This window comes from Bos indicus x Bos taurus, chromosome 22, assembly GCF_003369695.1.
Source record: "Bos indicus x Bos taurus breed Angus x Brahman F1 hybrid chromosome 22, Bos_hybrid_MaternalHap_v2.0, whole genome shotgun sequence".
Lineage (NCBI taxonomy): Eukaryota > Metazoa > Chordata > Mammalia > Artiodactyla > Bovidae > Bos > Bos indicus x Bos taurus.
In genome coordinates, this window is record NC_040097.1 from 6404941 (window position 1) to 6423239 (window position 18299).

General features: G+C 45.4%; 1 protein-coding gene across 1 annotated transcript in view; it reads left to right on the top strand.

Moving 5' to 3' along the window:
- SEC13 (SEC13 homolog, nuclear pore and COPII coat complex component) overlaps positions 1-18299 on the top strand; it is a 36591-nt gene that overhangs the window by 2041 nt on the left and 16251 nt on the right. Inside the window, exons 2-5 of the mRNA XM_027522834.1 lie at positions 580-624; positions 2810-2925; positions 5405-5556; positions 5914-6047. Coding sequence (XP_027378635.1) covers positions 580-624; positions 2810-2925; positions 5405-5556; positions 5914-6047 — 447 coding nt within the window. The remainder of the gene's footprint in view (positions 1-579; positions 625-2809; positions 2926-5404; positions 5557-5913; positions 6048-18299) is intronic.

The window sequence follows — 18299 nt, forward strand, 5'->3', positions numbered from 1 at the left end:
TCATGTTATTCCCTCTGCTTGGACTGTTACTTTTTTTCCCATGTGTTGGTCACTCGAGTCTTGTCCAACTCTTTGCAACCCTATGGACTATAGGCCGCAGCTCCTCTGTCCATGGCATTGTCCAGGCTAGAATACTGGAGTGGGTTGCCATGCCCTTCTCCAGAGTATCTTCCCTGGTCCAGGGATCAAACCCGGGTCTCCTGCGTTGCAGGCAGATTCTTCACCATCTGAGCCACCAGGGAAGCCACCTGCCAAATTCCTCCTCATCTGAGCCCGTTTTTGTCCACCACCACCAGCCCCTCAGACTGCTATAGCCCGTACTAACCCCATTAAAATATTCATCCTGCCTTGTTGGAGTTACTTCCATACAGACTTCTCTGGGCAAGAAGTACCTCTTTTCTAGGTCTACACCTCCAGTCCCTGGCACAGTGCTTGGCACAACGAAGGCACTTAGAGTGAATCTTTAGTGAATGAATGAATGATCAGATGCTATCAAGAACTTTAAAAGTGGTGGATTTAATGCAGTGATTGCATTCTAACTACCATCAGTTCATTTACCAACAATATCTTTGGTTTTAGGTGTCAGTGATTAACACTGTGGACACTTCCCATGAGGACATGATTGTAAGTATTCCTTTAGCCCTTCCTCACATGCTGAGGACGTGGGCATCTCTGTTGATGATTTATTAATCCAGTGTGGCCCTGCAGCCTTTGCCAGTCAGGCTGTAACCTCAGGGGTATGGTCAGTCTCCAAGCAGGCCCTCTGAGTTGACAGGGCTGTGACAGTCTGATCACTCGAAGTCAGGAGAAACCCAGAAACAGTTTGCAGCTCAAGGTACTTAGTCTCCTGGCCAAAAAAGTAACTGGCTCTGGAATGGGATGGAAGTGGGTGCAGAGGTTTGAAATAGTCTTCCCACCTATCTTCCTCCTGCTGTCACTTCTTAGCCCCATTGAAAAGGGGATTAAAGAAGAAAAAATAAGGACTTCTCTTGTGGTCCAGACTTAGGCTTATTGGAAGCATAGTCTTCCCTGCATTGGAAGCATAAGACTATGTTTCCAATGCAGGGAACACAGGTTTGATCCCTAGTTGGAAAGGTTCTGCCTGCTGTGTGATGTGACCAAAAAAAAAAAGAAGGAAAGAAATAGGAAGATGACTCAATGAAAAGGCAGAGCCAGGTAGGACCACCACAGACGGCGGGCCAGACGGTGCCCTTTGAACCAGAAGCATTAACTCAGGGTGTGTCCTGAGAGGTGAACACCTGCTTAGTGTACGAGGACCGGGCTGTGGGAGAAGGTCCAGAGGTTACAGTCTCCAGCAAAGGATGCAGACTCTGCTTCATGCAAGGCAGGGAGTGCAGGAAGCCTGAGCAAGACCCAGGTCAGTCAGCCCACAGCACTGCGTCCCAGGCGTCCTGCGCTCACCACCTCCCTCCAGCTGTTGCCTTTGGGCTTCCGAGTGGTTGCTTGGATGTGGTCATCCTTGGAGACAGCGTGGCACCTGGGTAAAACCGTCAAATCTGAGGTCCCCAGTCAATCTGTTAACTTTAAGATGATCCAATGTGAGGTCCCTCGTCAACCTGTTAACTTTTCTGAGCCAGCCTTGATTTTCTCGTAGCTGAGATGGGAAATGCCATGGGTGTGCCCCCTCTCTGGGCGGGTTCATCTTGGGGAACAGATGAGACAGGGTAGTAATGGGGAGCATCTGCATGCTCATGGCACATCCCACCCCTGGCTGAATACTGCTTCTTCAGTGTCTCGTTTAACCTTCATGAAGTTGAGGCCATTATCAGCTCCGTTTAAAGGAAACTAAGGTTCCAGGGCATTAGGACATTTTCCCGAGGTTGCACGGCAGAGAACTTGAGATAGGATTGGAGTCTTGGTGCTGTGCCCTGCTTCCTCCCAAAGTGTGTGGCAGCCTGCAGGAGCAGTGCTTCAGAAGCACACTTACCGAGAAGCTCTGTCTCAGCACTGCCCTGCCTGCCTTCTGAGGAGCCAAGACCTGGAGTGGCGGGGACGCTTGACTTCCCAAGAGGAATCAGGATGTCGTCCTTGGGTAGAGAGATGAGGAAGGAATGTCTAAGCAGACAGAATAATTGCTTCCCTTTGAAAGGATGTAATTGCTCCTGATGACCACAGCATGACAGCTGATAGTTGAAACCCTAAAGGTACAATGAGGAAGACATGTTATCCGTTAGAATAGCAGGGCCAGCAAACGGGAGGGCCAGTAAGTTCAGCGAGGCAGCAGGCAGGTGGACTCAGAGGAGCCATCGCCCAGATGGACAAGGACGCTGAAGTGCTGGGTGGAGAGTTCAGGGTCCTGGGCACACTACTGGGGAAAAGGTCAGCTAAAAACCCAGGAACAAAGGTCCACAGAGGATCCAGGGCCATGGGTGGAGGAAGGGGCCTAAATGGCCGAATGGAACCCTGTGTCCCAGCTAGATGTGCCTTGTGGAGGACCTCACTGGGGCCCGCTGGTGGTCAGAGGCCTGCTTCTCTGAGTCAGTGTTAGCCCCGGGTTCTGGCACTGAGCTGAACCTCCCTGGTAGCATAGGAAGCCTCAACACAGTGGGGCGGGAGGAAGGAGAGAGAAGCTGCGCGAGCTTTCCTCCCACACCCCCCTGCCGATGGGGATTGGGAGGCCTTTCCCCGTGCTGTGAAGGGTCTGAAAGCAGCTGGGTGTGGTTTCTCTTGTCCCTTTCAGAAGGAAGTTGCCGTGAGAGAAGTGAGAATGTCACCAAGCTAGGTTCCTGCCGGATAGTGATGATTCTCTGAGGTTCAGTTAATCTCAGGTCCTGTCCTCCCTCTGCAGCATGACGCCCAGATGGACTACTACGGCACCCGCCTGGCAACCTGCTCGTCAGACAGGTCCGTCAAGATATTCGATGTGCGCAACGGGGGGCAGATCCTCGTCGCCGACCTCAGGGGGTAAGCGCCCCCGACCCTGGACAAAGCCGCAGACGTGGCAGGAAGGGCTGAGAGCCCAGATCAGCACAGCCCCTGGGGTGGCTGGCGGAGAGGATTCCTGGTCCCGGCCACCTGACTGCCTCAGCAGGCGTCCTGGGCTAATGGGCCAGGAGCCAATCCCACCTCTGCCGCCCAGATGCCCACAGACAGCCCTGGGGTGAGAGTCAGGTTACCCCTCCATCTTCACCTGCTCACCCCCGACCCAGGCCTGGGCAGTGTCCGCCTGGGCAGTGTCCGCCTGGGCAGTGTCCGCTCACAGGTCTTTAGTGGCTACTGCTGTGTTCAAAAGTGGGAAACGACCTTTTCTTTTCCTTTTTAAACACGTTCAGCACACATGATCTAAAGTGACGCAGAGTATAATCGTAATTATGTGGATCCCACTGTTTGGCCTGTTTGCCCCAGCAGGTACTCAGTGAGTATTTACAGATGTTTGGTTTACCCTTCTCCCTGTGGAGATTCTTGAGATCCTAGTTTTCTTTTTTGTGGCCACACTGTGTTTTTCCCTCTCAGTTCACTACCTCAGATGGATAGTGTTCTTAATCCAGGTTCCATGAATCTCCAAGGGTTCTGTGGGTAGAATTCAGGGGATGGTGAACTCGGGAAGGGGAAAATCACATCTTTATTTTCAGTGACTCTGATGTGCAGCATTTGCTTCAATTATGGCTATAGGCCAGGAATCCCAGTAGTATTCATGGTACCTGTCACTTTTTTTTTTTTAATATTTATTTGTCTTCACTGGGTCTTAGTTGTGCCACTTGAGATCTTCTGTTTTGTTTAGACATGCAGGTCTTTAGTTGTGGCATGTGGGATCTAGTTGCCTGACAAGGGATTGAACCCAGGCCCCCTGCAGTGGGAGCTCGGAGTCTTGGCCACTAGACCACCAGGAGAGTCCCCAGTACCTGTCACTTTGTTACCAGAAGAAGTCACAGATATTTTTTATATCACATTACAGTTGTAGCTTTCTCAAGCACTTGTGCTCATCGCTCCTGTGAAATTAGAATGGGTATTAGACTTGCCACTGGAGTTTGTTACTTAATGTATTAACAAAGAAGCACATATATCACTAATAACATAAATTGTTCTTTAACCTTTTGATGACGATTTCAGTATAAATGGATTTCATGTATAATCCTCACTCTATGTATTTTATTCATTATCCTGAGAAGGGACCTTAGCCTTCACCAGACTACATAGGAGAGGTTAAGAATCCCTGACAAGTGGGTACTCACTGCATGTCTGTGAATGGATTAAAGAAAACACAGCCAAGTCAGTAGCCGTTTAGGAAGACAGGTCTAGAAATTGCCCTCCTTGTGGGTGTCAGGAGTCGCGTGCCTGAGGAGCCCAGTGCCGCCTTCCCCGCCCCACGGCCGCTGGCTGAGAGCTCACAGGGCGAGGCCTGGCCGCCAGTACTGGCTTGGACACACTGTCCACTGTCACTTGGTCCTTTCTGCTCAAAGTATGTAAAAGACTGGAGGGTAAATTCGTGCCCCTGTTCTTTGCTCCCTCAGTTAACACTATGCCAGTTGTAGGACGATGAGTCTCCAGGAGTTTCGTTAGCAGCTCCTTTGTGGAGACTGCGCCTGGACCATCATCCCAGCTAAGGGAGGTGGACTCTTGAGTGTCCGCAGCCCCGGGTGAATGGATGAGCAGGGAGCAGCCCACAGGCGTCGAACCTGTGTTTTTTCCTTTTTTTGTACCAAGCACTGTTGCAGACTCTTAAATGAGTTATCACAGACATTTCCCTCATGACCACCATGTGAAAGAAGTCCCGCTGACATCTCTCTCAAGAGACCAAGCCAAAGAGAGGATAACGGCCCTGACCTGAAGTCAGGCAGCTAGTGAGTAGAGAATGGGTGTGAAAGAGCCCGTCCCATCTGCTTTGTGCTGCCCACCTCTTGTGTGCTGGGTGCCCTCTCTTCTGAGCAACAGACCCAGTACAGAGCCTGGCACAGGGCACATGCTCAAACAGTAGTGACCAGGTGAACGCACAGAGATGGGAAGGGAAGAGAGAGACCTGCCTTTTGAAAAAGTTAGAGAGTAGTTGAAAGTACTAAGATGAAACATTTACTGCCTGCTCAAGAGCACAGCCTCCTCAAGGGCTCTGCTGGCTCAGGACAGAGGGGCTGACTTGCTTTCAGCCTCAGGGTCCTCACTGTCCAGTGAAAGTCCCTTTTGGAGTGACATTATTCAGCTCTATCCCTTTGGAAATTCTTCAGCAGTTCTCTCCTGAGAAGCCATTCACTTCTGTCCAAAGTAGTGGCCAGCAGAGCGCCCTGCCTTCCTTTTGCCCATCTGACCAGCCGGCAGAGCGCCCTGCCTTCCTTTTGCCCATCTGACCAGCCGGCAGAGTGCCCTGCCTTCCTTTACCCATCTGAACAGCCGGCAGAGTGCCCTGCCTTCCTTTGCCCATCTGAACAGCCTCTGGCCCTCTCGCCTGCAGCCATGAGGGTCCCGTGTGGCAGGTGGCCTGGGCCCACCCCATGTATGGCAATATACTCGCGTCCTGCTCCTACGACCGGAAAGTCATCATCTGGAAAGAGGAGAATGGCACCTGGGAGAAGACCCACGAGCACACAGGACACGACTCGTCAGGTACAGTGCGGGCGGGTGGGGCAGGGGCCGCGGCGGGAGGGTCTGTCCACAGCGCAGGCAAGGTCCTAAGGCTAAAGCCAGCACAGAGCGCAACAAGGACAGCAAAGACAAGGTAGTAAGCTTGGTGGGTTGGTTTTTTCTTTAAGGTTTATTCATTTTAAGTGCTGGTCTTTGTTCTGAGACTATAAGATAGGCTTTAGTTTATGGTGACGATGATATTAGTAGGTGATGGGTTTTTCAACTTTCCCCGTGGTGATCCCTACGATTTTCCTTTTTTTTTTTTTTTTTAAGAAATTTAGTTAAACAGTAAGTCTCAGACATGAAAGTCTGCTCACTGTGCCTCCTTCCTCCCTGCAGTAAACTCCGTATGCTGGGCTCCCCACGACTACGGCCTCATCCTGGCCTGCGGCAGCTCGGACGGGGCCATCTCCCTGCTGACCTACACCGGGCTGGGCCAGTGGGAAGTAAAGAAGATCAACAATGCTCACACCGTAAGTCCACACCCTGCCTGCGGGTAGGGGCCGCTCTGTGGCCTCGCCACGTGTCTGCTATTCACTCCTTAGAGAAGGGCAGGAGCGGTGTCCCTGCTGTGCGGTGGGCCACAGGAGGGCTGCTGAGCAGACACTGTTGGGAGAGCAGGTCTGAGCCTCTTTGTGCCAAAGCCAGACAGAGGCTACATCCAGGGAGGCCAGGCTGCACCTGCCTCATTCAGCCCAGGGCAGTGCTGGCACTGGTTCCTTCAAGTCAGGGAGGGCCAGGGCACTGGCAGGGTGGCAGCAGTAGCCTGCCTACCTGCCACCCTTGCTGTGCACACCGCAAGTTGACATGGCCTGCAGTGACCATTGGGAGCCCTGGAACTGATTGGTGTTACAAAAAGCATCATAGGAAGTAGTTCTCTGCTTCCTGTGTAAGGTTGAAACAGTCACGGAAGCACTGAACAGGGGTGGGAGGGCTCACATTTCTTGAGTCTCTAGTGCATGTCATGTAATCCTCACAGATGTTTGTGAATCAAAAAACTAACAAATGTACAGATGCCTGAGGTCACCAGTCCTGTTCTCATTTTGTGAATAGATACGTGAGGCTCAGATAACTGACTTAGAGGAGGTACCGTGCTGGGGTTAGACCACTGGAATCCGTGTACCTCTTGTCTACATGGCCGTCCAGCCTTGATGGCCCTAGCGCTTCTGAAAGCTATCCAGACGGAAGGCAGCAGCCCCAAGTCTAACCCTGTACTTTCGCAGTTCTCAGATCCTGGGAATCCACAGCCTGCCCAGCCTTCAGGGCCCCAAGAGCCTGTCTGTGGCTCTTGTTACTTGGGACCCTGTGACCCACATCTGCTGACTAACATAAAATTGAATAGGCCTAGAGGCTTCTGGAAAGATGGCAGGGAATGACATCATAGTGCTTGAGTCTCTTCCACATCTCTGCATAGAAACCAACAGAGCAACTTAGGTAGCAAAACCAAAATTTTCTGAGCAGTAGTTAACAGCAGAACTGGTAAAAAGGTATTTCCATGAACTCAAAAATACAAGTGAAGAGGGATGGACCAAATAAATACAGCACCAAGACTGCGTGGTATTGGCACGCGAGCAAGAGAGGAGGTAAGTGGTGAGCAGCGCCTTCCAGTGGCACCTGCGGAGTACCCACAAAGAGCAGGAGGTGCTCACTGTTCGTAACATTTTAAACTCAAGAAAATTCACCCTTTTAAAAAATAGAGTTCGATAGTTTTTACTATACTCACAAAGTTGTACAACTCTCACCACTAATACACAGACCATTCTCATCACCCCAATAAGAAACCCCATTAGCAGTCACTCTCCACCCCACCCCCCCCGGCCCTAAGCAACCCTAGTCTACCTTCTAACTGTGAATTTGCCCACTGGACATTGCCAGTGGATATTGCATATTGCCTATGGACATTGCCTGTAAATGGAATTATGCAGTACAGTCCACAGAAGACTGACTTCTCTCACTTAGCTTGTTTTCAAGGTTTATCCAAGTTTCATCCACATCATAGCATATATCACTGCTTCGTTCCTTTTTTATGACTGAATAATATTCTATTGTGTGAATATATATATATATACACACACATTTTATTTTGCATTTATTTCATTTTTATTCATCATTTAGCGGTCATTATGAATAACACTTACAAACATTTGTGTATAAGTTTGTGGTTTTAATTTTTTTGGGTAACTACCTGGGTGTGAAACTGCCAAGTAAGGGAAGCTCTGTTTAATTTTTTGAAGTACTGCTAAACTGTTATCCAAATTAACTGCACCATTTTACATTCCTGCTAGCAGTGTATGAGGGCTTCAGTTTCTCTACATCCTTGCCAACATTCCTTTTCTTTTTGATGATAGCCATCCCAGTGGCTGTAAAGTAGTACCTCCTTGTGGTTTTCATTTGCATTTCCCCAATGACTAATGACGTTAGGCACCTTTTCACATGTTACTGGCCATTTGTGTATCTTCTTTGGAGAACTGATCGGGGGAGTGGGCTTGCACTGTCTCATACTATGTGAGTGCAGGGAACCCATAAGAAGAAAGACTAAAAAGGGGCTTGGGGAAATCCGGCCCTCGCGACCCGCTGGGCTTGCTTCCACGGCAGTGCCCCTCTTGAGCAGAGGGACACAGAGCCAGAGAGAGACACAGAATGAAGCATGTAGACCAGAGTGGGCGAGAGGAACACAGCCTTGAAATCCCCAAAGCAAGTATCACGTTTGTTAACACAACACAGAAAGAGACTTCTGAACTTAGGGAGGCTTTCCTGAACCTCACCATCAGGAAAACTAATTTCACATAAAAATACCAGAGAAGTATTTAAGTGAATCACATACAAAATTTTCCTTTAAGAAAGAAAGAATATGTGGAATAGACCCTTACAGACAGTGAGAGAAAGACACGCCCACAAAATTGAACCAGTTGTCATCTATTTCAAATCAAGCTGAAAAGACTTCTTTTAAAATGACAAAAGACAAAATAGCATAAATGAAAATTAGAAAAATTCAGAAAAAATGAAGTGACAGGACTCAAGAAATTTAAAATTATAAATAAAGACTAAATTTAGGAGTGTTAAGAACAAATAAACAACAGATAATGCCTTAAGATAAACAGTGTGAAAAGAAGGGGAAATCCCCCCAAGATGAAGCTATAAATAGATTTTAACAAAAAGTGAAGACAGGCCAAGATCAAATGTGAATATTAGGAGTCCAGAAGAAATCAGAACAAATACTAAAAATTGACTAAAGAAAAACTACCTTAAAATTCAAAAACTCTCTTTGAAACTACATCTTGAGAGAGTATACCTTATATTTAAGAATATCAACCCAGAATCACAAGCCAAAGACCTAAGAATAGTGAAATTACTGGCTTTTAAAACAAATCCTCAGGCATCTAGGCAAAAGGACCATGTGATTTACAGGGGAAACAGAGCATCATCAGACTTCTCAACAGCAATGATCATGCAAGAGAAAATGGAGAATGCATTTACAACGCTCGAAAGAGTGTGCGAGCCAAGGATTTAACTTAGCGAAACTGACTTTCAAGTTCACACAGACTGAGCAGCTTTACTCGCCAGATATTTAGGAAATAACCCAAAAGTGAATCGGCAGGTGAGTGGGCCAACAAACTGTGAGGCAGTAGAAATGTTACCTAGCAATTAAAAGAAATGACTATTGATACAAGATAAATGAATTTTAAAATAACTGTGCTGAGTGGAAAAAACTTAGTCAAAAGGTACATACTCTGATTCCATAGTACGCAAAAGCAAACTCCAGTGACGGCAGGCTGGTGGTTGCTGAGCTTGGCGGGGGCAGAGGCGGACTGTAAGCTTGGAGATGGCAGATGCGTTCATTCTCTTTTTACCGATAATTTACTGTTTTTAATCACTTTTTAGTGGAGGTATTAACTAGTCACCAAGCTGTGCATCACATCCCCGTCAGATACTTATTTTACACCTGAAAATTTGTGTCCATTCGGCCAGTCTGTCTTGGTTGGAGCGTTTAATCTGTGTACGTCTACAGTAATTATTGATATGAATGTTGTTACTGCCATTTTGCTCATTGTTGTGGGCTTGTTTTTGTAGGGCTTTCCTCTTTCGATCTCTTGGGATTTGATGACTAACTTTAGTGCTGTGTTTGGGTTCCTTTTTCTTATTTATATTGTGCATCTACTGTAGATTTTCAGTTTGTGGTTACGATGAGGTTTTGATATAGTCGTCTATATAGAAACAAGATTGTTTTAAATTGCTGGTCTTTTCATTTTAAATGCATTTCCAATATTTTGCATTTGTACTCTCCTCACGATTGTTGATTTTGATACCATATTTCTGTGGATGATTTCCTACCTTTATGTTTCCCTTTACCAGTGAGTTTTTCCATTCATAGTTTTCTTGTTTCTAGATGGGACCTTTTTTCGCCCTGCCTGGAAAAAGTCCTTTAACATTTGTTGCAAAGCTGGTCTCATGGTGCTGAATTCTCTCAGCTTTTGCTTGTCTGTAAAGCTTTTGATTTCTCCTTCGAGCGTCTAAATGGAGCCTTGCTGGTTATTATTGGTTGCAGGTTCTTCCCTTCCATCACTTGAAATATATTGTGCCGCCCCCTTCTGGCCTGTAGAGTTTCTGCTGAGAAACCAGCTGCTAACCTTATGGAAATTCCAGTACGCTACTTGTTGCTTTTCCCTTGCTGCTTTTAATATTTTCTCTGTGTTTACTCTTTGTCAGTTTGATTCCTACATGTCTCAGCCTTTTCCCCCTTGGGTTATCCTGCCTGGGATTCTGCTTCCTGCACTTCAGTAACTATTTCCTTTCCCATATTAGGGAAGTTTCAACTATTATCTTTTCAAATATTTTCTCAGGTCCTTTCTCTTTGCTTCTGGGACCCCTATAATGTGACTGTTGTGTGTTTAATGTTATGATGAAGGTCTTCCTTTCTTTTCATTCTTTTTCACGGCCGTGACTCCCCGCATTCCGTCTCGCAGCTCACTTGTCCAGTCTTCTGCGTTCCTGATTCTGCTGCTGAGTCCTGCTAGTGTGTTTTTCCCTTCACTTATTGTGTTTTTCATCTCTCTTTGTTCTTTAGATTCTCTAGCTTTTTATTAAACATTTCTTGTGTCGTCTTAGTCTGTGCCTCCATTCTTTTTCCAAGACCTTAAAACATTTTTACTGTCATTACCCTGAGTTCTTTTTGGAGTAGATTGCCTGTCTCTACTTCGCTTAGCTGTGGCTCTGGGGCTGTGTTGTGTTTCTCCGTCTGGAACATGCCCTGCTGTCTCATTCTGCCCAGCTCTCTGTGACTGGTTTCTGTGCTGCAGGGTGCAGGTTCTTCTGTCTGCCCCTGGTGGAGGAGGCTGGTCTCACAGACTTCTGCAGACCTCTTGGTGGGAGGGACTGGCTCCTACTCACTGGTGGATGGAGCTGGGTCTTGTCCCCCTGGTGGGCAGGGTCAGCTGTGGGCTCAGGAAGGCTTGAGGCAGCCTGTCTGCTGATAAGTGGGGCTGTATTCCTGCCCTGCTGGTTGTTTGGCCTCAGATGTCCCAGCATTGGAGCCTGCAGGCTGTTATAAGTGAAAGTTTGTACCTTTTGACCTCTTTTCACCCGTTTTGCTAATCCCTCATCAGCACCTCTGGAAACCACCAATGTGTTCTTTGTATCTGTGAGCTTGGGGTTTTTTTTTATTAGTGTCGCGTTGAAGTGAGATCATACACTATTTGTCTTTCTCTTTCTTTCTTTCTTCACTTAGCATGATACCCTCAAGGTCCATCCATGCTGCTGAAGATGGAAGGATTTCATTCTTGTTTTTGGCTGAATAATATTCTGTGTGTGTGTACATACCCCACCTGTTTATCCATTCATCTGTTGATGGACATTTTGCTTGCTTACATTCTTGGCTCTTATAAATGTTACAGTGAGCATGGGGGGTGCAGATATATTTCAGATTAATGGAGGGTTTCCTTGTTGTTTGTTTGTTTTTTGGTACAAATAGCCAGAAGTGGAACTGCTGTATCTAGGTAGTTTTACTTCTAATTTTTTGAGGCTCCTCCCTGCTGTGTTCCACAGTGGCTGCACCAGCTTACGTCGTCACCGGCCGGGCACGAGGGGTGCCCTTCCCTCTGCGTGCTCACCAGCACTTGTCTGTTCGATAGTGTCTCTTCTGACAGCTGTGCGGTGCTCTCCACTGTGGTTTTGATTTGCATTTCCCTCATGACTAGTGATGTTGAGCGTCTTCAGGTACCTGAGCGTCTGTGTATCTTCTTTGGAAAACCATATATTCACATCCTCTGCCATTTTTGAGTTCAATTATTTGCTTTTTACTGTTGAGTTCTATGAGTTCTCTTCTATTTTGGATACTGACTGCTTATTAGGTACACGATTTGCAGATGTTTTTTCCCGTTCTGTACAGTGCCTTTTCACTTTGCTGATGATTTCTCTCGCTGTGCTTTCTGTTTGACGTGCTCCCTCTTGTTTCTATCTTCTCATGTTGCCTTTGCTTTTGGAATCAGGTGCAGAAAATCAACACCAACATCAGTGTCAAGGAGCTCAGCGCCCGAGTTTTTCTCTACGCGTTTTATAGCTTCAGGGCTCACCTTCTTTAATCCATTTTGAAGTAATTTTTATGTATGGTGTAAGGTGGTGGTTCAGTTCCATCCTGACATGGCCGCCAAGTTTTCCCAACACTGTCTATTGGAGAGACTGTCCTTTTCCCATTGTATAGTCCTGGCTTCTTTGTCATAAATTAATTGCCCACATAGGCTTGGGTTTATTTCTGGGTTCTCTGTTCTGCTCCATTGATCTATGTGTCTGGTTGGGTTTTATTTATTTGGAGTTTACATTTTAGTAAGGGTAGAAAGTATCAGGTACATAAGTAAATGTAGACAGTAGCAGTGTTATAAGTACTGTCTGTCTGTTTTTAATGCCAGTGCCACCACTTCATGGGAAATAGATGGGGAAGCAGTGGAAACAGTGTCAAACTATTCTTTGGGGCTCCAAAATCACTGCAGATAGTGACTGCAGCCATGAAATTAAAAGACGCTTACTCCTTGGAAGGAAAGTTATGACCAACCTAGATAGCATATTCAAAAGCAGAGACATTACTTTGCCAACAAAGGTCCGTTTAGTCAAGGCTATGGTTTTTCCAGTGGTCATGTATGGATGTGAGACTTGGACTGTGAAGAAGGCTGAGTGCCAAAGAATTGATACTTTTGAACTGTGGTGTTGGACAAGACTCTTGAGAGTCCCTTGGACTGCAAGGAGATCCAACCAGTCCATTCTGAAGGAGATCAGCCCTGGGATTTCTTTGGAAGGAATGATGCTGAAGCTGAAACTCCAGTACTTTGGCCACCTCATGGGAAGAGTTGACTCACTGGAAAAGACTCTGATGCTGGGAGGGATTGGGGGCAAGAGGAGAAGGGGACGACAGAGGATGAGATGGCTGGATGGCATCACTGACTCGATGGACATGAGTCTGGGTGAACTCCGGGAGTTGGTGATGGACAGGGAGGCCTGGCGTGCTGCGATTCATGGGGTCGCAAAGAGTCAGACACGACTGAGCGACTGAACTGAACTGAACTGAACCATACTGTTTTGGAAAGGGAAATGGCAGCCCACTCCAGCGTTCTTGCCTGGAGAATCCCATGGACAGAGGAGTCTGCTGGGCTACAGTCCGTGGGGTCACAAGAAGTTGGACATGACTGAAGTGACGGAGCACACTGTTTTGATCACTGCATTTTTGAATTGCGGGGTCTTTTGTGATTCCATACAGATTTTAGGATGTTTGTTCTGTTTCTGTGAAAAATGGCATTGGAATTTTGATAGGAATCGCATCAGATCCGTAGATTGCTGAGTAGAATTGACGCTCCAGCAGTGTTCTTCAGTCCATCTGCACAGATACCTTTCATCTGTGTTTCTCTCATCGTTATTCTCAGTGTACCAGTCTTTCACCTCAGTGGTTAAATTTGTGCCTAGGTATTTTATTCTTTTTGATGCACCTGTGAATGGATTGTTTTCATAATTTCTTTTCTGATAGTTCATTATTGGTATATGGAAATGTAAAGAGATTTTTGTATATTGATTTTGTATCCTTCAGTTTTACTAAATTCTTTTATTGTTGCTAATAATTCTTTGGTGGATCTTGAGGATTTTCTGTATATAATATACCATTTCCAAATACTGACAGTTCCACTGTTTCCTTTCCAGTTTGGATGCCTTTTATTTCTTTTTCTTGTCTGATTGCTCTCCCTGGGACTTCTGATACTTTGATGCATGAAAGTGGTAAGCATGGGCATCTTTGTCTTCTTCCTCATCTTAAAGGAAAAGCTTTCAGCTTTTCACCATTGAGAATAATGTTAGCTATAGGCTTGTCCTGTATGGCCTTTATTATGTTGAGGGACATGCCTTCCATACCCATTTTGTTGAGAGTTTTGTCATAAATGGGTATTGAATTTTATCAGATGCTTCTTTTCATCTATTGAGATGATTATGTGATTTTTTTTTTCTTCCTTCATTTTGTTAACCTCGTGTAAACACCTGGACTGATTGGCTGTTAAACCAGCCTTGAATCCCTGGAATAAATCTCACTTCATCCTGTGTGTGATCCTTTATTATGTTGTTGAACTTGGTTTGCTGATTATTTTGTTGAGGATTTTATCATCTGTGTTCATAGTTAATGGTCTAATTTTATTTTCTGTTTCTTCGTGAATCAGTCTTGCAGTGTGTTTCTAGGAATGTATCCATTACTTCTGCTGCCGCTTGTTTGCATTATTATTTTTCTTAGTTACTCTGATGAGCTTTTCTACTTCTGTGGTGTCAGTTACCCCTCTTTCATTTATCAAATGAAATTTGAGCCCTCTTTTTTCTCTTGGTGAGTATAGCTAAACGTTTGTCTGTTTTATTTATAGTTGCAAAGAACCACTTCTTGGTTTCATTTATCTTTTTGTTGTCTTTTTAGTCTCTACTTCATTTATATCTACTCTGATTCTTGTTCCTTCCTTCCTTCCACTAACTTTGGTCTTCATTTGTTGTTCTTTTACCGGTATCTTGAGGTATAAAGTTTGGGGTTTTGTGAGACTTTTTTCTCCTTTAGGTATTTATTGCTGTGACCATCCCTCTTAAAACCGCTTTTACTGCATTCCACAAAGTTTGGTGTGTTGCATTTCTGCTTCCATTTGTCTGATGGTGTTTTTGTTACTACTCTTTTAATATCTTTGTTCATCCACTGGCTGTTCAGTAGCATGTTGTTTATTCTCCACGTATTTGTGGATTTTCCAGTTTTCTCCTTGTTATTTCTAGTTTCATATCATTGTAGTCAGAAAAGATGCTTAATAGGACTTCAGTTCAGTCGCTCAGTAATGTCTGGCTCTTTGTGACCCCATGGACTGCAGCATGCCAGGCTTCCCTGCCCTTCACCAGCTCCGGGAAGTTGCTCAAACTCATGTCCATCGAGTCGGTGATGCCATCCAACCATATCATCCTCTTTTGTCCCCTTCTCCTCCCGCCTTCAATCTTTCCCAGCATCAGGGTCCTTTCCAGTGAGTCAGTTCTTCGCATCAGGTGGCCAAAGTATTGGAACTCCAGCATCAGTTCTTCCAGTCAATAGTCAGGACTGATCTCCTTTAGGATTGACTGATTTGATCTCCTTGCAGTCCAAGGGACTCTCAAGAGTCTTCTCCAACACCACAGTTCAAAAGCATCAACTTTTCAGTGCTCAGTTTTCTTTATGGTCCAACTCTCACATCCATACATGACCGTTGGAAAAACCACAGCTTTGACTAGACGGACCTTTGTCAGCAAAGTAATGTCTCTGCTTCTTAATATGCTGTCTGGATTTGTCCTAGCTTTTCTTCCAAGGAGCAAATGTCTTTTAATCTCATGCTTGCAGTTACCATCTGCAGTGATTTTGGAGCCCAAGAAAAGACAGTCTGTCACTGTTCCCATTGTTTCCCCATCAGTTTGCCGTGAAGTGATGGAACAGGATGCCATGATCTTCATTTTTTTAATTTTGAGTTTTAAGCCAGCTTTTTCACTCTCCTCTTACACTTTTATCAAGAGGCTCTTTAGTTCCTCTTCGCTTTCTGCCATCAAGGTGGTGTCATCTGCATATCTGAGGTGATTGATATTTCTCCTGGCAAACTTGATTCCAGCTTATACTTCATCAAGCCCAGCATTTTGCATGATGTACTCTGCATATAAGTTAAATAAGCAGGGTGACAATATACAGTCTTGACGTATTCCTTTCCCAATTTGGAACAGTCCATTGTTCCATGTCTGGTTCCAACTGTTGCTTCTTGACCTGCATACAGATTTCTCAGGAGGCAGGTAAGGTGGTCTGGTATTCCCATCTCTTGAAGAATTTACCAGTTTGTTGTGATCCACACAGTCAAAGGCTTTGGCGTAGTCAATAAAGCAGAGGTTTTTCTGGAATTCTCTTGCTTTTTCTGTGATCCAGCAGATGTTGGCAACTTGATCTCTGGTTCCTCTGCCTTTTGTAAATCCAGCTTGGACATCTGGAAGTTCTCATTTCATGTACTGTTTAAGCCTGGCTTGGAGAATTTTGAGCATTACTTTACTAGTGTGTGAGATGAGTGCAATTGTGCAGTAGTTTGAGCATTCTTTGGCATTGCCTTTCTTTGGGATTGGAATGAAAACTGACCTTTTCCAGTCCTGTGGCCACTGCTGAGTTTTCCAAATGTGCTGGCATATTGAGTACAGCATTTTCACAGCATCATCTTTCAGGATTTGGAATAGCTCAACTGGAATTCCATCACCTCCACTAGCTTTGTTCGTAGTGATGCTTTCTAAGGCCCACTTGACTTCCCATTCCAGGATGTCTGGCTCTAGGTCAGTGATCACACCATCGTGATTATCTGGATCGTGAAGATCTTTTTTGTACAGTTCTTCTGTGTATTCTTGCCACCTCTTCTTAATATCTTCTGCTTCTGTTAGATCCATACCATTTCTGTCCTTTATCGAGCCCATCTTTGCATGAAATGTTCCCTTGGTATCTCTAATTTTCTTGAAGAGATCTCTAGTCTTTCCCATTCTGTTGTTTTCCTCTATTTCTTTGCATTGATCGCTGAGGAAGGCTTTCTTATCTCTTCTTGCTATTCTTTGGAACTCTGCATTCAGATGCTTTTATCTTTCCTTTTCTCCTTTGCTTTTCGCTTCTCTTCTTTTCACAGCTATTTGCAAGGCCTCCTCAGACAGCCATTTTGCTTTTTTACATTTCTTTTCCATGGAGATGGTCTTGATCCCTGTCTCCTGTACAATGTCATGAACCTCCATCCATAGTTCATCAGGCACTCTATCAAATCTAGTCCCTTAAATCTATTTGTCACTTCCACTGTATAATCATAAGGGATTTGATTTAGGTCATACCTGAATGGTCTATTCGTTTTCCCTACTTTCTTCAGTTTAAGTCTAAATTTCGCAATAAGGTGTTCATGATCTGAGCCACAGTCAGCTCCTGGTCTTGTTTTTGCTGATTGTATAGAGCTTCTCCATCTTTGGCTGCAAAGAATATAATCAATCTGATTTCAGTGTTGACCATCTGGTGATGTCCATGTGTAGAGTCTTCTCTTATGTTGTTGGAAGAGGGTGTTTGCTATGACCAGTGTGTTCTCTTGGCAAAACTCTATTAGCCTTTGCCCTGCTTCATTCCGTACTCCAAGGCCAAATTTGCCTGTTACCCCAGGTGTTTCTTGACTTCCTACTTTTGCATTCCAGTCCCCTATAATGAAAAGGACATCTTTTTTGGGTGTTCATTCTAAAAGGTCTTGTAGGTCTTCATAGAGCTGTTCAACTTCAGCTTCTTCAGCGTTACTGGTTGGGACATAGGCTTGGATTACTGTGATATTAAATGGTTTTGCCTTGGAAACAAACAGAGATCATTCTGTCGTTTTTGAGATTGCATCCAAGTACTGCATTTCAGACTCTCTTGTTGACCATGATGACTACTCCATTTCTCCTAAGGGATTCCTGCCCGCAGTAGTAGATATAATGGTCATCTGAGTTAAATTAACCCATTCCAGTCCATTTTAGTTCACTGATTCCTAGAATGTTGACATTCACTCTTGCCATCTCCTGTTTGACCGCTTCCAATTTGCCTTGATTCGTGGACCTAACATTCCTGGTTCCTATGCAATATTGCTCTTTACAGCATCGGACCTTGCTTCTATCACCAGTCACATCCACAACTAGGTATTGTTTTTGCTTTGGCTCCATTGCTTCAATCTTTCTGGAGTTATTTCTCCACTGACCTCCAGTAGCATATTGGGCACCTACTGACCTGGGGAGTTCCTCTTTCAGTATCCTATCATTTTGCCTTTTCATACTATTCATGGGGTTCTCAAGGCAAGAATACTGAAGTAGTTTTCAATTCCCTTCTCCAGTGGACCACATTCTGTCAGACCTCTCCACCATGACCCTCCCGTCTTGGGTGGCCCCATGGGCATGGCTTAGTTTCATTGAGTTAGACAAGGCTGTGGTCCGTGTGATCAGATTGGCTAGTTTTCTGTGATTATGGTTTCAGTGTGTCTGTGCTCTTATGCCCTCTCGCAACACCTACTGTCTTACTTGGGTTTCTCTTACCCTGGACGTGGGGTATCTCTTCACGGCTGCTCCAGCAAAGCGCAGCCACTGCTCCTTACCTTGGACAAGGAGTATCTCCTCATGGCCGCTCCTCCTGACCTTGAACGTGGAAGAACGTGGAGTAGCTCCTGTTGGCCCTCCTGTGTCAGTAGACCTTT